This window comes from Egretta garzetta, unplaced genomic scaffold (genome assembly GCF_000687185.1).
Source record: "Egretta garzetta isolate BGI_Z169 unplaced genomic scaffold, ASM68718v1 scaffold713, whole genome shotgun sequence".
In the NCBI taxonomy this organism is placed as follows: Eukaryota; Metazoa; Chordata; class Aves; order Pelecaniformes; family Ardeidae; genus Egretta; species Egretta garzetta.
The window spans coordinates 507,543-528,002 of record NW_009259104.1 but is presented as its reverse complement, the minus strand read 5'-3'; the positions used below and the strand labels follow the sequence as shown (position 1 = coordinate 528,002).

The 20,460-nt window shown below is 38.6% G+C and overlaps 1 protein-coding gene across 1 annotated transcript in view; it reads right to left on the bottom strand.

The window, feature by feature from the left end:
• BBS9 (Bardet-Biedl syndrome 9) overlaps positions 1-20,389 on the bottom strand; it is a 241,649-nt gene extending 221,260 nt beyond the window's left edge. Inside the window, exons 1-5 of the mRNA XM_035890841.1 lie at positions 20,312-20,389; positions 19,547-19,667; positions 13,377-13,527; positions 12,172-12,236; positions 9,603-9,716 (exon numbers count right to left, since the gene is read on the bottom strand). Of these exons, the coding sequence (XP_035746734.1) occupies positions 9,603-9,716; positions 12,172-12,236; positions 13,377-13,527; positions 19,547-19,658 (442 nt within the window). The 5' untranslated portion in view covers positions 19,659-19,667; positions 20,312-20,389. The remainder of the gene's footprint in view (positions 1-9,602; positions 9,717-12,171; positions 12,237-13,376; positions 13,528-19,546; positions 19,668-20,311) is intronic.
• Between the last annotated feature and the right edge of the window lie 71 nt (positions 20,390-20,460).

Genomic DNA, 20,460 nt, shown 5'->3' with positions numbered 1-20,460 from the left:
TGATTGTTCTGCTTGGCACTTGCTGATTCTTGGCAGGAGTACTGCAGAAGCCATAACCCCACGTGCAAGATACAAAACATTTTACACTACCACTGCACAATGACTGCACACATTTGGGTACCATACTTCAATAAAAGAAATTAGAAAAAGCATCACGTAAAATCTATCAAAGTTTTGAAAAATAAGTCTTTCACTTACATACACAACTGTTCCCAAAGCTATTTATTTCTACAGTTGGTTTTACTTTGTTTTAATTATAGTGCTTTGTTTAAAGAAAATGCAGATGAAGTGATGTATCTAGCAATGTATTACTGAAGCAAAGTTCTGGCATACTGAAGGCAAAGGGAGTATTTACTTCAGTTAGGCTATGATCTTACTCATTATTGTTAAGAGAAGTTGAAGGTGAAAGGAAATGAATGTTAAGAGATTCAGAGAATGTTTTCCTTGATTATTCTTCCATTCATATGTCGAATTTAGAGAAGAGGTCCTAACTGCATTATTTTAAAAAACAAACAAACAAAACAAACCACTAATGGGTTTCCAAAGTTACATGAGAAACCATGTAGAAGTAGCCATCAGCAGATCTATTCTATGAAAAAACTCAGAGACCAAGCCTTTCAAATAATCTGTCCTTATCCAGAAGCAATTTAACAGGAAGGTAACAGTTAAACATTTTGCTCCTTAACAGAACTAGCGAATAAATCAAAATCCAAATTTATACTGCTGCTGTATTTAAACATAGTCATAAGAATCATTTAACCTTACAGCATAAAACTCAGCTGATAATTTTTTTCTGACTAACACCTAATAAAATTCATTCTTGCAGAACTGTGGAAAAGTTAAGCATAGTCTACCCTTCTTATAAAGTTTCCTGTTACAAGGTTGCATGGTTTACACATATGTTGTATTTCATTATTAAAAAAATTCCTCCATATAGCACCCTCTTTGTTGTAACACTCAAACATACTTTGCCTCTAGGCCAGTGCTATAATAAAAGTAAAATGAATTCAAGGCCATTTGCTGAGAAAAAGATAGGTTCAAGGTATTTTCACACTTTTTTGCTTGTAACTTTTTCATGTCAAAGCTGTATTTTCTTTTTTCCTTCCCTTTGCTTTGTTTTATTATTTCCTTTTACTGGTACAGTATCCACTGAACAACTTCAAATAAATCTGAACTATTCTGGAAGCCAGCTTAAGGCATTAGGGTTTCAGATTAAAAATAAATTCCAAAACTTGCGCATTATTAGGAGGATCCAATTCTAAATCATTTCTCAACAAATTTGAACAGGTTATATAAAAACAAGATGAATTCATTGATTATTTATCTATTAGATAATGCAAGTATATTTTGTGGAACTGCACAAAATGGTAATATTGCTTTTACAGTGAAAATAAAAAGCCATTATCTATAAGGGAACACCATTCAAAAATAACTCAGCAACTAAGAAAGCAAGGTTATTAAACTATGCTTTCTGTCGCTAAATAAAATCAGTAAGAGTAATTAAAGAGTAATCCAATAGCTTGTGTCCCCCACTGGTAAGATATCAATATGCTGTTTCTTCAGTTCTTACGTAGAAGGCAAAAATCTTAGTAACATAAACTGAAGAAGAAAACCGGACGCATTGAGAGTGTTCATACACCCACCTTAACATACCACTTAAACCCTGGAGAACAATCACAGAACTCAACCCTCACACCTGGGAAAGGTCATCCTCCTATTACAGCATGTGATTGTTCACACACTTCCTAAGCATTTCAGCCAGTAGCTCAGGAAACCTGCACTTCATACACCAGTCCTCAAAGCATAGAATTTTAGCATTCACTCCTTATACGCTGTTGTTTGTTCATATATGAGCTACTATCCTGCCCACCATCCAGTCTAATGCACAACTGACCACAGGAAATTTATGTGATAATCTGTAAAGCTACCTAAGCTTCAAGTAATAGTGTTTTTGGTTTAACTTTAAAGCACTTCTCCATTCTTTATCATTTCAGTAGAAATTTATTGCATACACTTTTCTCAAGCATAAGTCACATCTGACTCAAGGCAAACAAGGCAAAGAATGAAATTGTGGCCTGATCTGCACACTTTGTCAAAGCCATAGTAAGGGCAATTTTCTTTTACTATATAAGAGCATAATACCATCATTTCTTATAAGCAGGCTCCACATCAGTAACTCTCTTTTTTTAAGAACAGTTGACGCTCAAGATGTAGAAGGATTTAGGCTAACAGCTATAAGCTAGCTGAGTTGTAATCCATTCAACAGAAACTGGTAATGTAGTGATTTTCCAAGTTAATGTGTGTGTCTCAGATTTCTCTAAGGGCAGGACAACACACATCTAAATACCCTCAATGTAAACAAGATTGTCAAGGCACAGGACAGAGTTTATTTCTATATGTTGCAGGTACAAAATTAAGATACCTGAAGCACTAATTATCTAAAGAACATGTTAGAAAAAGGCTAGAAAAAGAATTTATTTGCCCTGAGTTAAAAACTAGTTTTGCCTAATGCTAATAGCCTGCAAATCTTATACTAATCCAATATCCAAATTCATGCAACTCGTAAGTAAGTGGCTGATATATCTTAACTATCCCTGAGTGCTTACCCATCTATACAAGTTTTAATATTACCACATGAGGATGATTCACTGCTATTATTTCATATAGTTGAAGCTAACACTGGTAAATTGATTAACCAAAATTTCTGCACAGCTAGAGCAGATCCCAATCAGCATTATTTTAATTAAAAGAACTAGACCTAGGAGATACAAATTCTACCAAAGAGAATATGAACTACATGATTTTGGTGGAACTGTAAGCAAAAAATTTAAGAATGGAACAAAACTATGAGCAAATTATGTCAATCACAAAATTTAACAATACTGGCTCAAAATATAATCAGTACATACTTAAATAGACAAAAAAATCTCACCTTTTTTCAATAAACATTCTTTTAACTGTAATTAAAGATTAAACAATATGTAGAATATTGCTTAAGACTTGACTATTTCTAGATTAACAGCAGATTTATGCCTTAAGAACTGAACTGGAGGTACATTGCTACGTAAAGAAGAATAAGAAAATGAATTCTTAAGCAAGACAGTATATTCAGTTAACTTGCTTCACTCCATTCCATTCTTTCAACAATGTCAAAATATGCAACTCATTTATCAGAAGCTTTCTATAAGCAGTGACTTTCAATCAGCCAAAGTTCCATCGTTAAGGATTTACCAGCCCAGTACATTTTAAACTATTCTATTTACTTGTCCTCAAAAACCTTGATACTTCACAGAAGACATTTGAGAGAGGCTATCCAGTACAGAAACTAGAGTTCTAAACCAGCACATCTCATGCTGCATCTAGGACACACACTGTTGTAAAACCAGCGCAGCTGCCTTTGCGCCACACAGCAACCAGAGAAGCGCAAGTACACACTTGCTCACATTAGGGAAGCTCAACTCAGATCTTTGATAGATGAGTAACAAAGAGAGACCTTTGCGTTTGGGTAACCAAACAAGCCCAAGATTCTCAATGACTTTCTCACTCCTCTCCCAAACAAAATCATAAACGAGTGTTATGTTATCTTGCTGTTACAAAGATTCTTCAACACAATCTTACCAAATAACTTGGCCCTTGACTCAAGTATCTTATACAGACCCAGAATGACATAGTACAGGTGTGAAAAAAGAAAATACTTTCCAAGATATTGTAAGCTATCAGCAAACATCACTTCATATAATGAAAATTGAATTGTTAATACAGCAATCTCTGGAGGCATAACTGCATGATGCCATAATAGTGTAATCTGACCTTATAAAAATCATGTGATGAAATAGATTATATAGAGTAAAATTTCTGTAAAGTTGAGTCCTCACAATAGGTACGGTTGCAATACAAATCATAAAATTGTATTCTTTTTCACCTTCAATTTTTTTTAAAAAGTAAATCAAAAATGCTTACAGTAGAGTCACCTCAGGTTCTTTAAATTTTATATTTGAAGTAAAACACAAAGACTATACAATCTGTTCATTACTTAAGGGCTGTGACATTTTGTGGCTAGGTTAAGAGTTCACTTGGTTGAAAACCAGCGTTCAGCACTAGTAACTCATGGTTTTGTCATGAATCATCCTTTCTAAAAAGACCCATATGCTAGAACCAGAGCACTGAAAATCAAACTCAACTTATGGCTGTAAGATCACGAGGAAGAGTTCAGTAAGGTCATGAGGAAGAAGTCAGAAATATTAAAAGCCGATATATGCATTCTACATAACAAATGCAATGACTTAAAAATTAAGTTCCATTTTTGAAAGTCTGAGCTAACAATAATATAAAATGATGAGTTGATCTTCCTATGTCACTTCTTGATAGTTTCACATTTTCATTTTAGCACCAGTGTTCAGAGACTGCAAGGAACAACGGTAAAGTTAAAGCAGCAAAGAAATGCAAAGTTCTATATTATAATCCTTCCCTTTGCTACAGATTTTTGAAGAAGTTGTAAACCACAACTAACTCTGCCTATACCGTGCTTGATTTATTATTTTCATATTTGTAGGTTTTTTCCATTTACTTTTTTAAACATTTCCGTTACCTTTGTGTCGGATTCTAGCTAAACATCTAAGGGATTTCCTTGTTATTTCCCACATCCCTGTCCCATTAACAGTTTTGCTGAAAGTAAGAGTCAAGTTCATTTCACCTTTTTGCTGAAGTTCTACAAACAACAGAATACATTTTGTTTTGTTCAGTTAAACACCTTTAGCTATACAGGTTTTCAGAAAGCACATTTGTGTTTTCTATACTTCATTAAATCTTGCAGTAAACAGATCTGTAGAATCAGTTCAAGTATAAATGCAGCTTTAGAGATGCAGCCTACTAACCAATAACTGTAATGAGAGGACCATCTAGTGGTGACAACCACATTTCACACTCTGCTATTTTAAAGACAAATGCACACTGTTAACCTATGCAAGTCACTGGACAACTTCTCAGTCTTTGGCTTTTTTATTCCATAGTTTTAATCGTTTCTTTAATTTAGATTTTGACCTTTTATAATGAAACTAAATAAATGGGTTTGTTGATTGTCTTCATACATTCCTGTCATGAGAACATCTATGTCAATTCTTCGACATGAAAGTTGCTCATAGCATCAAATCATTAACTGACAACACTAGCAAGAATGAAGCTGCTAACAACTAGACTACAAAATAGGGCTTTTTACCTCAGAATTCTTTCCTTAGAGAAACCTATAATACCTTTTTTCTTAATACAAGTGATCAAAAATTACCAGTTGAGCAATGACAGTTGTACTTGGTATGTTTTACATCTCCATCACATTTCAGCTAAACAGATTTGCAGTTTAACAGACCAAGTTATAAAACAACAAGGGTCTACAATTGCCACAAACTAACAGGGACAGGAGAGCAAGAACTTACATGGGAGGAAGCTGACTGAGAACATGATACACAGCTACTGGTGTTTGTTTCTACATTTTGAACATGTCAAACAACTACAGAGGCATTCTTCCCCAGCTACCACAGCAACAGAAGCCACAAGAAACCCTCCTCCCTAATGAAGCTGCAGAGAGTAGGCACAGGGAGTTTATGAGTGCACATTTAACTACAAACAGCTGAAGGAAGCTTAGTGAAGCTTCATAACCAAACCAAACCATAAAACAGTAGTAGAGCATGTGCTTCTAACAGCTATTCTGCTTAATTTCTGAAACCCTCTGATAGGACTAGAGGTCAGGCAATATTAAAGAGAAAAATTTCAGACAGTTTCTCCTTAAAGACAGATGTCCTAGAGACACTAAGATGCTTTGTAAATTAGAGAACCAGATTCTACCCCAATACAACCTAAACCAAACTTTAATATTATGAAAACTGAAAGTTTGGTCTGAACAAGTCTCTGCCTCTTTATCCCCTGTAAGGATCTAAAGGGAACTGAGGGATTTTCAGCAACTCAGAAAGTTAAAGAACTGCTGGATTGAAACAGAATTCCCTTCCATACTTCTATGCATACCTTGATGCCTACTTAGGGAACTGTTCCCCAATTTTAGTAGCAGTCACCCAGCCTCAGACTTCTGTTTCAGCCTGTTTTAAGCATCTCTTTCAACCCTACCTACCCCCATCCCACACTGTGAAAGGTTCTTGCAGACAGAGAGCATGCTCAAGCTCTTTCCCCACAGGGTTCTCTATAAAGCAGGGGGCAGCAGTTAGGAAGAGGCAAGCCTCAGCCACATTCTTCACTGTTCAGCCTTCCTTTTTCAAAGGAAATTGAAACTTTTTCCAAAGGAATGAGCAGAGGCCACCCCAGAAGCCAAAGGAAATGTAGGATGGGAAATGGAAAGTATGTGCTGGCTTTACATCCCAATTCTCAAAATTGACTATGCAACGTTGCAGCATAAAGAGACTAGCAGAGCACTTGGCATCTCAGTTAAGGCCACAGCTGTAGTGGCCCACTACAACAGCACAGACTACATCTGCACATGGGTAGAAATCACATTATGAAGAAATCACAGGAGAAATCTGAATGCCAAGAGAAAGCAGAAGCAAACCAATCATTTACAGCAGTATCCATATAAATTGACATGCAACTGTTCGGAAGCAGTCCAACAAAAAAAAGAAACAGGGCATTAACTAGAACCCAAATAACTGTTTGTCCCAAGAAAGGACAGAAAACCGTCAAAAATATGTTAAACGACACCAGTACAAACTAGTGTACACAAACTCAATCCTGTTTTTCTTTTGCCAGTATTAACTAGTATGGCTGGGTAGAATTGAGTTTCTTTACCTCCGAAAGTGTAGGATTAATAGGAAAGCAAAAAGCATAATCTTCAGCAAGAGAAATCAGAGCAAGACTGAGCAACTTCATAGATCAAGTGCTCTGCGTCAACTCCTGCAGCATTCTTTGCTTCCTCAGATGAAAGATTATGTTCCTGGGGGACTTAGATTCACCCCCCTGCCCAACACTCCCACAGCATGCTTTCCCTGTACACATGCTTTCCTCCTTCTGTTCAACTGCCATTCCCCTGTCTGCTTCAGTAGCTCTGTAAACATGACCTCTGAAGTGCCTCTTTCACCTTCACGTTGTTTCAAGGATGCTCAAGTATAGCAATAAGACACACATTAGTCACAGCGGTAACAGAAGGCAATAAACAAAAGCGCTCCCTATGTTTTGTTAGTACACTACTTCTAGAGTGTGGTGTAGAGGTCAGACTGTTAGCAAAGCAACTCACTGCTGCACACTTACAGCACTGCCACCATCATGAATTAACCTCTGCTGAAGGCGAGAGGGACTTGTTAGCAGATGCCTGGCAAGAATTCCAGAGAAGCCTGTGGAAGGCAGACAGTAAAAAAAAAAAAAAAACCACCTTGCTTATTTACAGACTGGTTGGCTCTCAATTGTAGCCCAGAACACCTGCCAAAGATACACACAGATAATATGGCAGGCCAGACCAGGACAGGCATCTGTTTACCAAAATTAACAATGCTTGATAGACCTCCTTTCTGGTTCACTCTGGCTGGTCTTGCAAGATGAAATAAAACCACAACACTGTCATTCATAAGCCTCAAGGAGAAAACAGGGTATTAAAAATGATACTTAAAAAAATGAAATAGATTCACTGAAAAAGGCTAGGGGCAAGATTAAAAGCACATCCTTGACAAGAAATCTAATCAGACAGCCCAGGAAACCATATTAAAAGGACATTCAGTCCAGGAAATCTACAAAAAAAGAACATTCTTTCATTTCCCCAAAAGAACTTTCTCCACTGTCCATTTTACCTATTCCTCTGATGCTTCGATATATGCTTTAGTAGCCTATCAGCTACCTGAGCATTCACTATAATTTTCCTAGATTTAGGTTTTCAACAGAAAGCTTCTTCAGCTTATGATATGAACATGCATTATTTATTACACAAATCTCTGCCTTCCTTGTTTATTAACATTATTGCCACCTCAAAACAAGACTCGAGGTCATTCTTTTTCCACAGCAATAAACACACTAATGCTAACTGGAAAATGGGGAAGAAGAAAGGAAAAAGCAAGCAGCTTGACATGCCAGGGCAGAGTGCTACTAGAAAACAATAAAAGTTTGCAGAACTTACCAGAGTTCCCTCTGGTGGTGTTGCTGCTTTGTCAGGATTGGCCTTCATTTTGACCATCCTAGGTGTTGAAAAGTGTTTGGCTGGCTGAGTAGGTTCTGAGGTAAGCACTATGTTCTGTCTCCCTAGCTTGCAAAGACATTTTCTTCACTATATCACTTGCATCCCCCACAGCTCATGATAAACTATACAAGAGAGAGATCTGGCATAAAGATTGAGCTGGTGGTCAGACCTCTACTCGGATCTCCATGATAAACAAACATGCACATCAAAAATCCACAGTTTATTCTGCAGAACTGCATGGTGGTACATGGGTATTTGTTTTAGCCCTAAACCATTCCAGACACTCACAACTCTTAGCTTACGATCCCCTCAATACATCTGTTACTGCAATCCTACTACAGCATGTCAGGAAGCACAGTATTCCCTTTTGTCAGATTTAGGAAACTCTGTATTGTCTTTCTGCTGTTAACAGGAATATGCCCATGCCCTATTCACTCACCCCTCAAGATACTCATAGCATAGACACCCTTCTCACACAAATGAGTTGACTGTTTTTCCCAAAGTGGTTGTGCAAAATTACTAGGTGAAAATCTCTTCAATCAGTATGAATTTTGGTCAGCTGAATTTAAGCCCAGGTACAATTTTGAGATTAGGGTAAAGCCTTGTAGAATTACTACTAGAAGATTATTACAGACACAGAACTGAAGAATTATCTGCACATATTTGCCATATTGACTCAGTCAACTTTCTGCCTTGGTAAAATGATGTCACTCTGCCAACAGTTTAGGGACGCTACTTGTGTAGATGACTACCACTTTGTTGGGCAAACTTTATTTCTGAAGAGAAAGAGCTGTCATGTAGAACCAACCTAAATTCTTTCAGATTGGAACGCAAACACATTCACAATTGTGTCACAAGTTCAAAAAAGACTGATACCCATAAAACTCATGCAAAACTACAAACATATCACCAGTATTTTCCATGGTTATGTTTTTCCAATCAAAGTTTAATTTTTTATTTTTTATTTTTTTTAGAGTCTGCACTAGATATTTTTAAGGACACTTGATATTTTAGGTTCAGAGAATAAATATACTAACTTCTTTCTTTGTCCAGGATAAGCAAGTTGCAGAAAAGCAAACCAGAATTAAAGCACAGAAGAAAACAATTATTTTAGATGTTAAAGTATTTTACAAGGGAAGAGCCAGGGTTTTTCTAATGTTTTTTTGAAATCAGTGTTATCCCTGTAAATTCATATCCTGATCAAGATGTGAGGAAACAACTACTCTACATTTAATATTCTTTGCTTCACCTTAACTCCAGTTATTTCCTATATGAATCAGATTAAAGGTACCATCATTTATAGTAAGATGGTTTCCTCTAGACAGCAGCATTATGTTGCCTTTCAAAATTTAAGTCAATTAAATTTTGAAATTTTTTAACTTTTAAACTTTAACTGTTCACAGTTAAACAACTAATAAAGAATATGCAATAAGGAGCTTACCTTTTACACCACCAAATGGACCATAAGTCATATTACAAGCAGTTCTCTGGAGATTATGCTCATACATTAATTTAATCTGATACTGGTTCCCATGTTCCACATTTCCCAGAGTTCCTACAAAAAATGAAGGGTATATATTTATATCTTTGATCCATGCAATGTGGAAGAAGTAAAGGCATACCAGTTTAAAAAAACCTGAAAAACTATAACTTACCCCTAGTGACTCTGAGATATGAAGGGTCATGCCATGCTTTCTGCAAAAAAATCACCAAACTACAAAATGTCTAAAGGCCAGAACGACAAATAAGGTCTCATCATACTAAATATGGCATAAAGACTTAGAAAGAGGCTGAGATTTTTATTACTTAAATGTATTTTTCTTCATATTAGACACACCTCTAAGATCAGAAAAAAGCTTGCTCAAAGGGGAATGATTATGATTCTCCAGTTATTCAGTGAATATACTGTATCTAACAGTCCAGCCTTAGCTGTAATAGTCTTTGCCTCAAATTAAGCTGTAGCTAGTCATTAGCTACAAATTGACAAAGCTATGCTTAGGGCACATTTATCACTTGCCTTTACTCTGTCTGAAATTCAATGCAGTGATCAACAGTGCAGAGATAAGAGACAAACATATGGTAACAAAAATAATTTTATGATATACATCACATTCTCTGAAATGGTCCACATGGACTTCAGTCTCCTGATTCCTTCAGGGAACTAGCAGAAATTCAAAGTCTTTCTAAAGAAACTGAACCTAAAGCTTCCCTTTTGAAAATCAAAGTCTTTCCTGTATGCCATGCAGAAAACAAAGTTCTTCATCATGTAGAGTAAACTTAAGGACTAATATTAGCAAGCAAAAAAAAAAAATGCAAGCCTTTGAAAAAGGTGGTTTGAGTCAATGATATCCAAGCTAAATCCTACCACAGTTTAAGTATACCAAGATTATTCCAACATCATCATAAACAACATGCTATTAAATATTTGTAGCATATGCTAACATTTTGGGTAATTTCTCCAACTAAAATCCAGTATAGCTTTTAAGCAATTGCCCCTAAAGCAGGGGTAATTCCACATGAGGGAAAGGATTGGAATAAACATGAGGGAAAAAGCCCTGGCTGGATAAGTAACTAGCTAAGTAGCAACACCAGAGGAAAACAGAAAGTAGTCAATCTGTGTATACTGACTATAATGCAATATCCAGGCCATACTTCATTCAGCCCTGAAGGATGCTTTCATATGTCAAGGAGAAGCAGCATAGTTATTTTATTATGAATAACAGATATAGCAACATCTATAAAGCAAGTAAAAATCCCACTTGATGAAACTAATTTGCCATAGAAGCATAAAGAAGTGATTGTTATTTCTCAAAGAAGCTTGTTCAAAAGTACCTGTTCAGATGAGAGAAAATACCATTACAGCACAAATGCTTACAAACTAGTATGAAAAGTCCATTAAAGGATTGTAAAACTTTACTTTTATTATTACTTAAACGGTTAAGCCATGTAGACCAAACAACAAATTATAGCTACAAAAAAATTTTTAGACCAACTTATTGCTGCATGCCTTTAATATAAATTTTAAAATAAATTGTTTTAATAAAAATTGTACTGGTAGGCTACAATCCTAAGACATAAGCACTATTACAGAGAAGGGAAAGTATGAAAACTGCAGTACCTCTCAAATTATCACCCCTCAAGAACCAATTTTACAGGTGTCTCCAGGTAAGATAACTAGAAGGCAAACAGAATCTGGAAGGAGAACAAGTGTTTGTAACCCATCTGCCTACAAGGCTGTGAATAGGAAAGCAAGCTGCTCCTACAAGAAAACCATGCTCTTATAATGAAATGAGCCACAGCTGTCCCTGCATGCAGGAAATGAACAACATATGGTTGTCTATTGAATTTTGAAGATGGAGGTAAAATCAATAGATCTCTCTAAACCTGTGCTTTGCTTTAAAGATTTTATTAGAGAGAGTTCAATGCACAGAATAGGTATTTTGTGACTTGCATTTTTAGATACAGAGAGAACTCAGCACTTAGAATTTCCAGACAAAGGCAGTAGAAGAAAGAAGATTTAAGAAAAAACATAGTAGTTTCACCTTCTTGCCAGTATTAACCTCCTATCTTCCCTTGGGCTACATTACCAATGTTCTGGCTTTCTAAGTAGTTATCTGGATTTCTGAGTTCACAAATAATTGTAATTGTTTTATTTTTAAAAAGTAAGTTGTCATTAAACAACCATTTGTTCATCAGCATGCTGGACAGTAACACCCACTCCTAAAACTGTAATGAGAACTACTTTTTCACAAGCAGTACCGACCACAGGCCATCACACATATCACAGCATTGCAAGCACTGAGCAGATCAGCAAATCTCTGTTCACCATTGGGAAATATATAGACCTAATTACTAGTTTTTCCTCTTCATACATGAGTGAGTTAAAAAACATGACTGCAGCTCTTCAGGGATGAAAAGCAAACACAGTATATATCAAGTTTAGCTTTTAACCTAATCCAATGTTTAGAATAGACTTAAAATCACTGGAAAGCTTGTATCTGTAAACTAACCTGAGACAGCATATACACAGAGTTTTCGGCAGTGCAACACAGCCAGATGAAGTCCTTCAGTACCACTGTAAAGAAGGTTAAAAAAGCAGTTTTCAGACAAATTCCAAGTAAAATGCATACAGGATGAAATTCAAGTAACATGTTGAAATTACTTTCAGGTATGTGCCAAATCCAAAGGTTTGTGTGTTAGATACTAGCATAAAAACTCAGAAGCACTAATCTTCTTAAATTCATGCTGCAGTATTAGAAGTTAATTTCAAAATTAAAATGAATCCTTTAAGAACACATATTTAGCTGGCTGTAAGAGAATCTCCTTAGGAGAACTTTATTTTAAAAATGAGTTCTTAAAGGACTCATTTTAATTTGAAATTAACTTCTAATAGTGCAGGATGAACTTTATTTTAAAATGAGAGAAAAAACTGTACTAACCACAGGAAAGACTTGTGCTCCGAGACCAAAGGCCACAAGCTGAAAGGCCTACATCAGTTGGAAATGGTTCTTCTTTTATTCAAGTACTCATGGAGTGACCCTGTGCAGGAATTCTAATGCCTCACCCTGTGAAATGATCTAAAACATTTTCTATAGTTACAGCACTTGAACTTTCTCTGCAGTAAATACTACTTAGGTTTGGGAGAAGAAGAATGCAAATATAGGATTCTAAGTTTATGACTTCTGCCCTATAGTTCAATTAATTTAGGTTCCATGCAGCTGGTACAAAAGTAAATTTAAAGAGAGCAATGTATGTGGTTGTTGAATAATACTTGCTTGGAGCAATGATCCTCATATCCATTTGTTTTTTTCACTCATTTTTAAAATAAAGTTCTCCTAAGTAGATTCTCTTGCAGCCAATTAAATAGGAGGCCTTTTCCTTAGAGTCACAGTATCTCCTTTCTACCTGACCACTTATTTCCACTAAATTCACTGGAATTAAAGATCTAAAAAAGCTTTCAATATAAGATTTTCCCTATTCTACATACTTAGAAAAAATCATACAAGTATCTGGAAGATTATCCTCCATATATATATTAAATAAACATTCTCTCATATCAAGATGATTCAAGAAGCAGATCAATTGCATACTACAGTATTCACAGATGTGCTTAATAGTTTTACGCCTGGAAATTGAAAACTCACCCCCAAAACAAAGAAAGAAAATCACATCTAACCCCTTAAATAAACAGCAACATAGCCCCTTGTTGACTTACGAAACAAATTTTCCCACTTCCACCTGCAGTATTGGTTCTCGTAACTGCACTTCCAATAGCAAGTCTTCAGGTTGTATTCCATCTCCAGGTTTCACAGGATGTGGATTAAAGATTCGGAGATATCCCATGTAACTGCCCACAATAATTTTATCTACAAAAAAAATAACCAAAGGAGACTACAGAATACAATAGCATGTGTGGAATTCAATTTGCTTCAGAAGTGTTTCAAAGAATACCCTAAAAAGATAGAATAGTTACATGATTCAATAAATGTTGATATGCTCTGTCTTCTAGGCTAAGATTAGCAATTAGCTTTTTGGCAAATCCATTAAAAACTACCAGCAAAGGGTTCAATATGGCAATTATCATGGTGGTGGCACTGACCACTGTTACTATCCCATCATTTTAGATTGATGCTCAATGCTTCTTAAAAAGTCCCATTCTGGTTTTAAAGAGTAATTCAAGCTTTCGGTTTCTCCATCTTGGATTTGTATCACACCAGCAGAAGTGTGAAATTTTAAGATTGAGACCGATGACATTTATCCAAATGTAAACTAAAGCCAGATAATTACTACATCAGGTCAACAAAGCTAGGCCTTGAGATCACCTGCTCTTGAGACATATTCTAGAATCATAGAATCGTTTAGGTTGGAAAAGACCTTTAAGATCGTCGAGTTCACCCTTTAACCTAACCCTGCCATCCCACCACTAAACCATGTCCCTAAGCACCTCATTTACCCATCTTTTAAATACCTCCAGGGATGGGGACTCAACCACTTCCTGGGCAGCCTTTTCCAATGCTTGACAACCTTTCAGTGAAGAAATTTTTCCTAATATCCTGGCACAACCTGAGGCCATTTCCTCTTGTCCTATCGCTTGTTACTTGGGAGACCGACACCCACCTCGCTACAGCCTCCTTTCAGGTAGTCGTAGAGGGCGATAAGGTCTCCCCTCAGCCTCCTCTTCTTCAGACTAAACAACCCCAGTTCCCTCAGCTGCTCCTCACAAGACTTGTGCTCCAGACCCTTCCCCAGATTCATTGCCTTTCGCTGGACACGCTCCAGCCCCTCAATGTCCTTCTTGTAGGGAGGGGCCCAAAACTGAACACAGTATTCGAGGTGCAGCCTCAAAAGTACCAAGTACAGGGGTACAATCACTTCCCTGCTCCTGCTAGCCACACTATTCCTGATACAAGCCAGGATGCTGTTGGCCTTCTTGGCCACCTGTGCACACTGCTGGCTCACATTCAGCTGGCTGTCAACCAGTACCCCCAGGTCCCTTTCTGCAAGGCAGCTCTCCATTATCTCAAAGTGGAATGCAATAGTTACATCAGAGTTACTTTGGAATCAGTATTTTAAGCAAGTAGTCATTTGATTGTTAGTGAATAACCCAAGTTGACTGCCAGTACTTATTTTGGCTACATATAGATCATCATATCAATGCAGATCAAAATCAAACCAATAAAACTTGTCCACAAGTCAGGAGGACATATAAATACTCCTAAACCAAGTTCACCAGGCTCTAAAGGTTTCGCATAGTGCCACAGAACTCCACATCAAAAAAGTTCAGAACAACTGCTTGCTTCCTCTCTTCCTCAGCTGCAAAAAACTTGCACCCCCAAGTACCTCATTTAGAGAATACTGAATGCCTTCCCCACTCTCATCTTCTCCTCAGTTCAGTAACAAGCATTCCATCAGCAGTAAACTAAATCCATTTTAGTTATTAATTCCTTAAAAATACTTGAACTTAACTGAGGACATTTTGACCTGCGGTTAGGCAATTGCAACTACCTGATTTACTTTTGGTCCTGAACTCTGGAAGAAAAAGAGCCTAGTCTAAAAACAAAGAGAAAATACAATGCTGAGAAAGTAAATAAACCAGCAGACTACCACTCCCACCACACTAAGTCCTGCTTTTCTATCAATTACATTTTTTTCCATGAGGAAAAGACTGTTCAAAATTCCAGCAGAATTTGTGGGTTTTTGATCACGACACCAGGCCTGTGGGCAACAGACAGAGTACACCTGGCTTGGGGGGTGGGGGTTGGGCAGGAAAGGATCTTTATGCAGGAGTTAGCAGGGCTCACTGAAAAAGCTTTAAACTAGATTTCAAGGGGGAAAGGGAGAAAACTAGGCTTGCTAGAGATAAGTCTGGGAGCAGCACACCGATGTTTGAGGGACAGTGTGCTAGCAAGGTCCTTCAAGTCTGCCATCTCAGTGATAGCAGGGGATGGAGACCCACACAGCAGCAAAGACTCAAGGGTTATTAATGTGTTAGAACCACAGAAGCACCTGAGACCAGTCACAAAGGAATTAGGACTTCCCAAAAAAAAGGTGGAGGGATCAGCCCAACTGAACTGCATCTACACCAATGCACACAGCATGGGCAACAAACAGGAGGTGGAATACATTATGCAGCTGGAAAACTGTGATATAGTTGCAAGCACAGAAACATGGTGGGATGACTCGCACAACTGGAGTGTTGCAATGGATAGCTACAAACTCTTCAGAAGGGATAGCCAAGAAAGGAGAGGCAGTGGGGTAGCCCTGTATGTTAGGGAATTTTTTGACTGTCTAGAGCTTGATGATGGTGATGTAAGGGTCAGGTGTTTATGGGTAAGAACCAGAGAAAAGGCCAACAAAGCAGATATCATGGTGGGAGGTTGTTATAGACCACCCAAACAGGATGAAGAGACAGATGAAATATTCTACAAGCAGCTGAGAGAAGTCTCACAATTGCTAGCCCTTGTTCTCATGTGGGACTTCAACTTACCAGATGTCTTCTGGAAATACAATACAGTGGAGAGGAAACAGTCTCGGAGGTTCCTGGAGTGTGTGGAAGACAACTTCCTGACACAGCTGGTGAGTGAGCCAAATAGGGAAGGCGCCCTGCTAGACCCGTTGTTTGCAAACAGAGAAGGACTTGTGGGTGATGTGATCATTGGAGGCCTTCTTGGGCACAGTGATCACAAAATGATACTCTTTTTGACTCGCAGAGAAGCAAGGAGGGCCATTAGCAGAACTGCTATCTTGGACTTCCAGAGGGCAGACTTTGGCCTGTTTAGGAGCCTGGTTGACAGAGTCCCTTGGGAGGCAGTCCTGAAGGGCAAAACAGTCCAGGAAGGGTGAACGTTCTTCAAGAAGAAAATCTTAAAGGCACAGGAGTAGGTCATCCCCATGCGCCAAAAGACAAGCCAGCAGGGAAGACAACTGGCTTTGCTGAGCAGAGAACTTTGGCTGAAACTCAGGGGGAAAAAAATAATTAGTTTATGACCTTTGCAAGAAGGGGCACACAACTCAGGAGGACTACAAGGATGTTGTGATGTTGTGTGAGGGTAGCTACAAAAAAGATGAGGACTCCCTTTTTACAAGGAGTCACATGGAGAGGACAAGAGGGAATGGACACAAGTTGTTCTTGGGGCGATTCCGATTGGACATGAGAGGGAAATTTTTTCACAATGAGAACAGTCAACCACTGGAATAATCCCCCCAGGGAAGTGGTTGACTCCAGCACATTATACACTTTTAAGACTCAGCTGGACAGGGTGCTGGGCCATCTTGTCTAGACTATGCTCTTACCTAGAAAGGTTGGACCAGATGATCCTTGAGGTCCCTTCCAACCTAGGATTCTATGCAGGGAGAAACTGATAAGGGCCAAAGCCCAGCTTGAACTTAATCCAACTACTGCACAAAACACAATTAAAAAATGTTTCTATAAATATATTAGCAACAAAAGGAGAGCTAAGGAGAATCTCCATCCTTTATTGGATGTGAGTGGAAATAAAAGCTGAAGAAAAGCCTGAGGTACTTAATGCCTTCTTTGCCTCAGTCTTTAATAGTAAGACTAGTTGTTCTCGGGGTATCCAGCCCCCTGAGCTGGAAGATAGGGAGAAGAATGAAGCCCCCATAATCCAAGGGGAAATGGTCAGTGACCTGCTACACCACTTAGACACACATAGGTTTATGGGGTCAGATGGGATCCACAGAAGTGTACTGAGGGACCTGGCAGAAGCACTCATCAAGCCACTTTAAATCATTCATCAGCAGTCCTGGCTAACTGGGGAGGTCCCAGTTGACTGGAGGTTGACAAATGTGATGCTCATCTACAAAAAGGGGCAGAAGGAAGATGCAGGGAACTACAGGCCTGTCAGTCTGACCTCAGTGCCAAGGAAGGCTATGGAGCAGATCATCTCAAGTGCCATCGCACAGCACATATAGGACACACAGGTGACCAGGCCCAATCAGCATGGGTTTATGAAAGGCAGGTCCTGCTCAACCAACCTAATCTCCTTGTATGAGAAGATGACCAGCTTATTGGAGGAGGGAGAGGCTGTGGATGTTGTTTACCTAGACTTTAGCAAAGCCTTTGACACTATTTCCCACAGCATTCTCCTGTGGGAGAAACTAGCTGCTCATGGCTTGGATGGGTATAGTCTTTGCTGTGTGGAAAAAAAAAAGGCTGAATGGCTGGGCCCAAAGAGTTTTGGTAAATGGAGTTAAGTCCAGCTGGCAGCTGGTCACAAGTGGTATTCTACAGGGCTCAGTACTGGGGCAAGTGCTGTTCAATATCTTTATCCATGATCTGGATGAGAAGATTGAGTGCAGCCTCACTGAGTTTGCAGAAAAACACCAAGTTGGGTGGGAATATTGATCTGCTTGAGGGTAGGGAGGCTCTACAGAGGAATCTGGACAGGCTAGATCAATGGGCTGAGGCCAAGTGTATGAGGTTCAACAAGACCAAGTGCTGTGTCCTGCACCTGGGTCAGAACCACCCCATGCAACACTACAGGCTTGGGGAAGAGTGGCTGGAAAGGTGCCCAGCAGAAAAGGACCTGAAGGTGTTGGTCAATGGCCACCTAGGCACACTGCTGGTTCATATTCAGCTGGGTAAGGCAGCCAACAGTACCCTGGCTTGTATCAGAAATAGCATGGCCAGCAGTACCAGGGAAGTGATTGTCCCCCTGCACTCCACACTGGTGAGGCCACACCTCAAATACTGTGTTCAGTTTTGGGCCCCTGACTACAGGAAAGACATTGAGTTGCTGGAGCACATTCAAGTAAGAGTAAAGCTGGTGAAACATCTAGAGAACAAGTCCTGTGAGGAGCAGCTGAGGGAACTGGGGTTGTTTAGCCTGAAGAGGAAGACAAGGGGAAACCTCATCGCACTCTACAGCTACCTGAAAGGAGGCTGTAGCAAGGTGGGCATCTCCCAAGTAACAGAAGAGGAAATGGTCTCAGGTTACACCAAGGGGGGTTTAGATTGGATATTAGGAAAAAATACATCACTGAAAAGGTTATCAAGCATTGGACCGGGGAAGTGGTTGAATCACTATCCCTTGGAGGTACTTACAAGACATGCAAACATGGTGCTTAGGGTCATGATTTAGTGGTAGATTTGGTAGTGTCAGGTTAATGGTTGGACTTCATCTTAAAGGTCTTTTCCAACCTAAAAGATTCTATGAATTTCTACTGAAAAAAGCTGTACACCAAACCAGTAACAGCTCAACTTTGTTCAAATCCTCCTGAAAAGGGAAAATCAAAAACAAAAACAATTTTTAGAAGACTATGGCAATGGTGAAATCAAACTCAGGTAACTCTACTGAGCAAAAACAGAACTTCAAGATGAACACAAGTATATTATAAAGTTCCCAAATATTTATTAATTTGAAAAACATACATCACAAGAACTCCCCCTGACAGCAAAGATCATTCCACATTATTAATTACTACATAGTTTTTTCTATGGATTTAATCAGAGTCACTTATTTCAAAGGCTCCTTATTTTCCAGGGGTATTTGTTTCCAGTTTGATTTTTTTTTAACTTCTTAGCTTAGCTCTCACCTTTTTTTCTTAAGATTTTTCAGCAGCTTACGATGTATGTTTGCTCCCGTGACTAACTGAAATGCTGTATTTTAAAGATACCTACCACTGAGGGAATAAGACATGGGAGAAATTACTACTGAACACAAGCAAGAGTTAAGATGTTTAGAAACCTACAAATATACAAAGACAAATTGCACAGAATTGGTCTTAAGCCTACAAAGACACGTTAAAGAGAGCAGACTTTAACTAGCTAACTAGCCTGGCTAACAAGCTTTCAGTATGCATTGGTCAAAGCAAACTTGCAGCTTTGTAGCTTAGAAGTCAGCAACCATGTAATTCTGAATTTACCTTGCCCACTGCCACTATTATCAACATCAGCAACACACAGACAGCCTTGGTCAAATTCTTCCTTTTCTCCAAGTATTGTGGACCACCAGTCTCTAGCTTTAAACAAGGACATTATTCTTCACTGAAAAGAAAACAAGCCATTGTCAAAGAATATACTAACATATATACACAACTGTTTATACAAGCAACATTTTGTTTGTTAGCAACAACTTCTATTAAGTACATTTCATCTCTTAGCTTCACATTGCTCAAGTGTGAGCTGAATAAATGTTAATTTCAGATGTCTTGGGTTTCTGGTTACATAGTTCAGAAAACAACCTTAGGAAGCATTCTTGTCATTACTTTACAAACTAGCTATAATAGACACTGCTCATTATATGAAGAAAAGGCAAAAAAATAACAGCTTTTTTTAAGTTGTTAAAAGCCCTCTGTAACAAGCATTTAGAATAAGTTTTCAAAGTCACAGAACTGAGGTTTTTCCTCTTACCAATGAGTATCAGGAAAAAAGATTATGATGCAAGCCTTCTGCAAGAGAACTTATTTTTAGAAAAGTAAATGAAGACATAAACAGACAACATCAAAACCTCCACCGAGTAATCGCCTTGAAGATGCCCTAGTGACACGACTAAAGAACTCAGTCAGGGCACAAATCAGCTTTTCTGCTCCCTACCTGCTGCTATTTTAAGGGGGGGGTGGAAGAAGAGTAAGAAGACTAATCCTTTTGTAGGCAGCTTGACAATAACATTACCCTAGTTCAAAACTCACAGCTCCGCGCCTATGCTCTGCCATGAGTGGGGCAAAGCCGAACACGCTCGACCCCACAGCCCGTGGAGGAGGCGAGGGGCAGCGAGGCAGCGCCAGCTCCGGCGGTTCTTTCCGGGAAGAAGGAAAAGCGATGTGCTCATCCCTGGTTT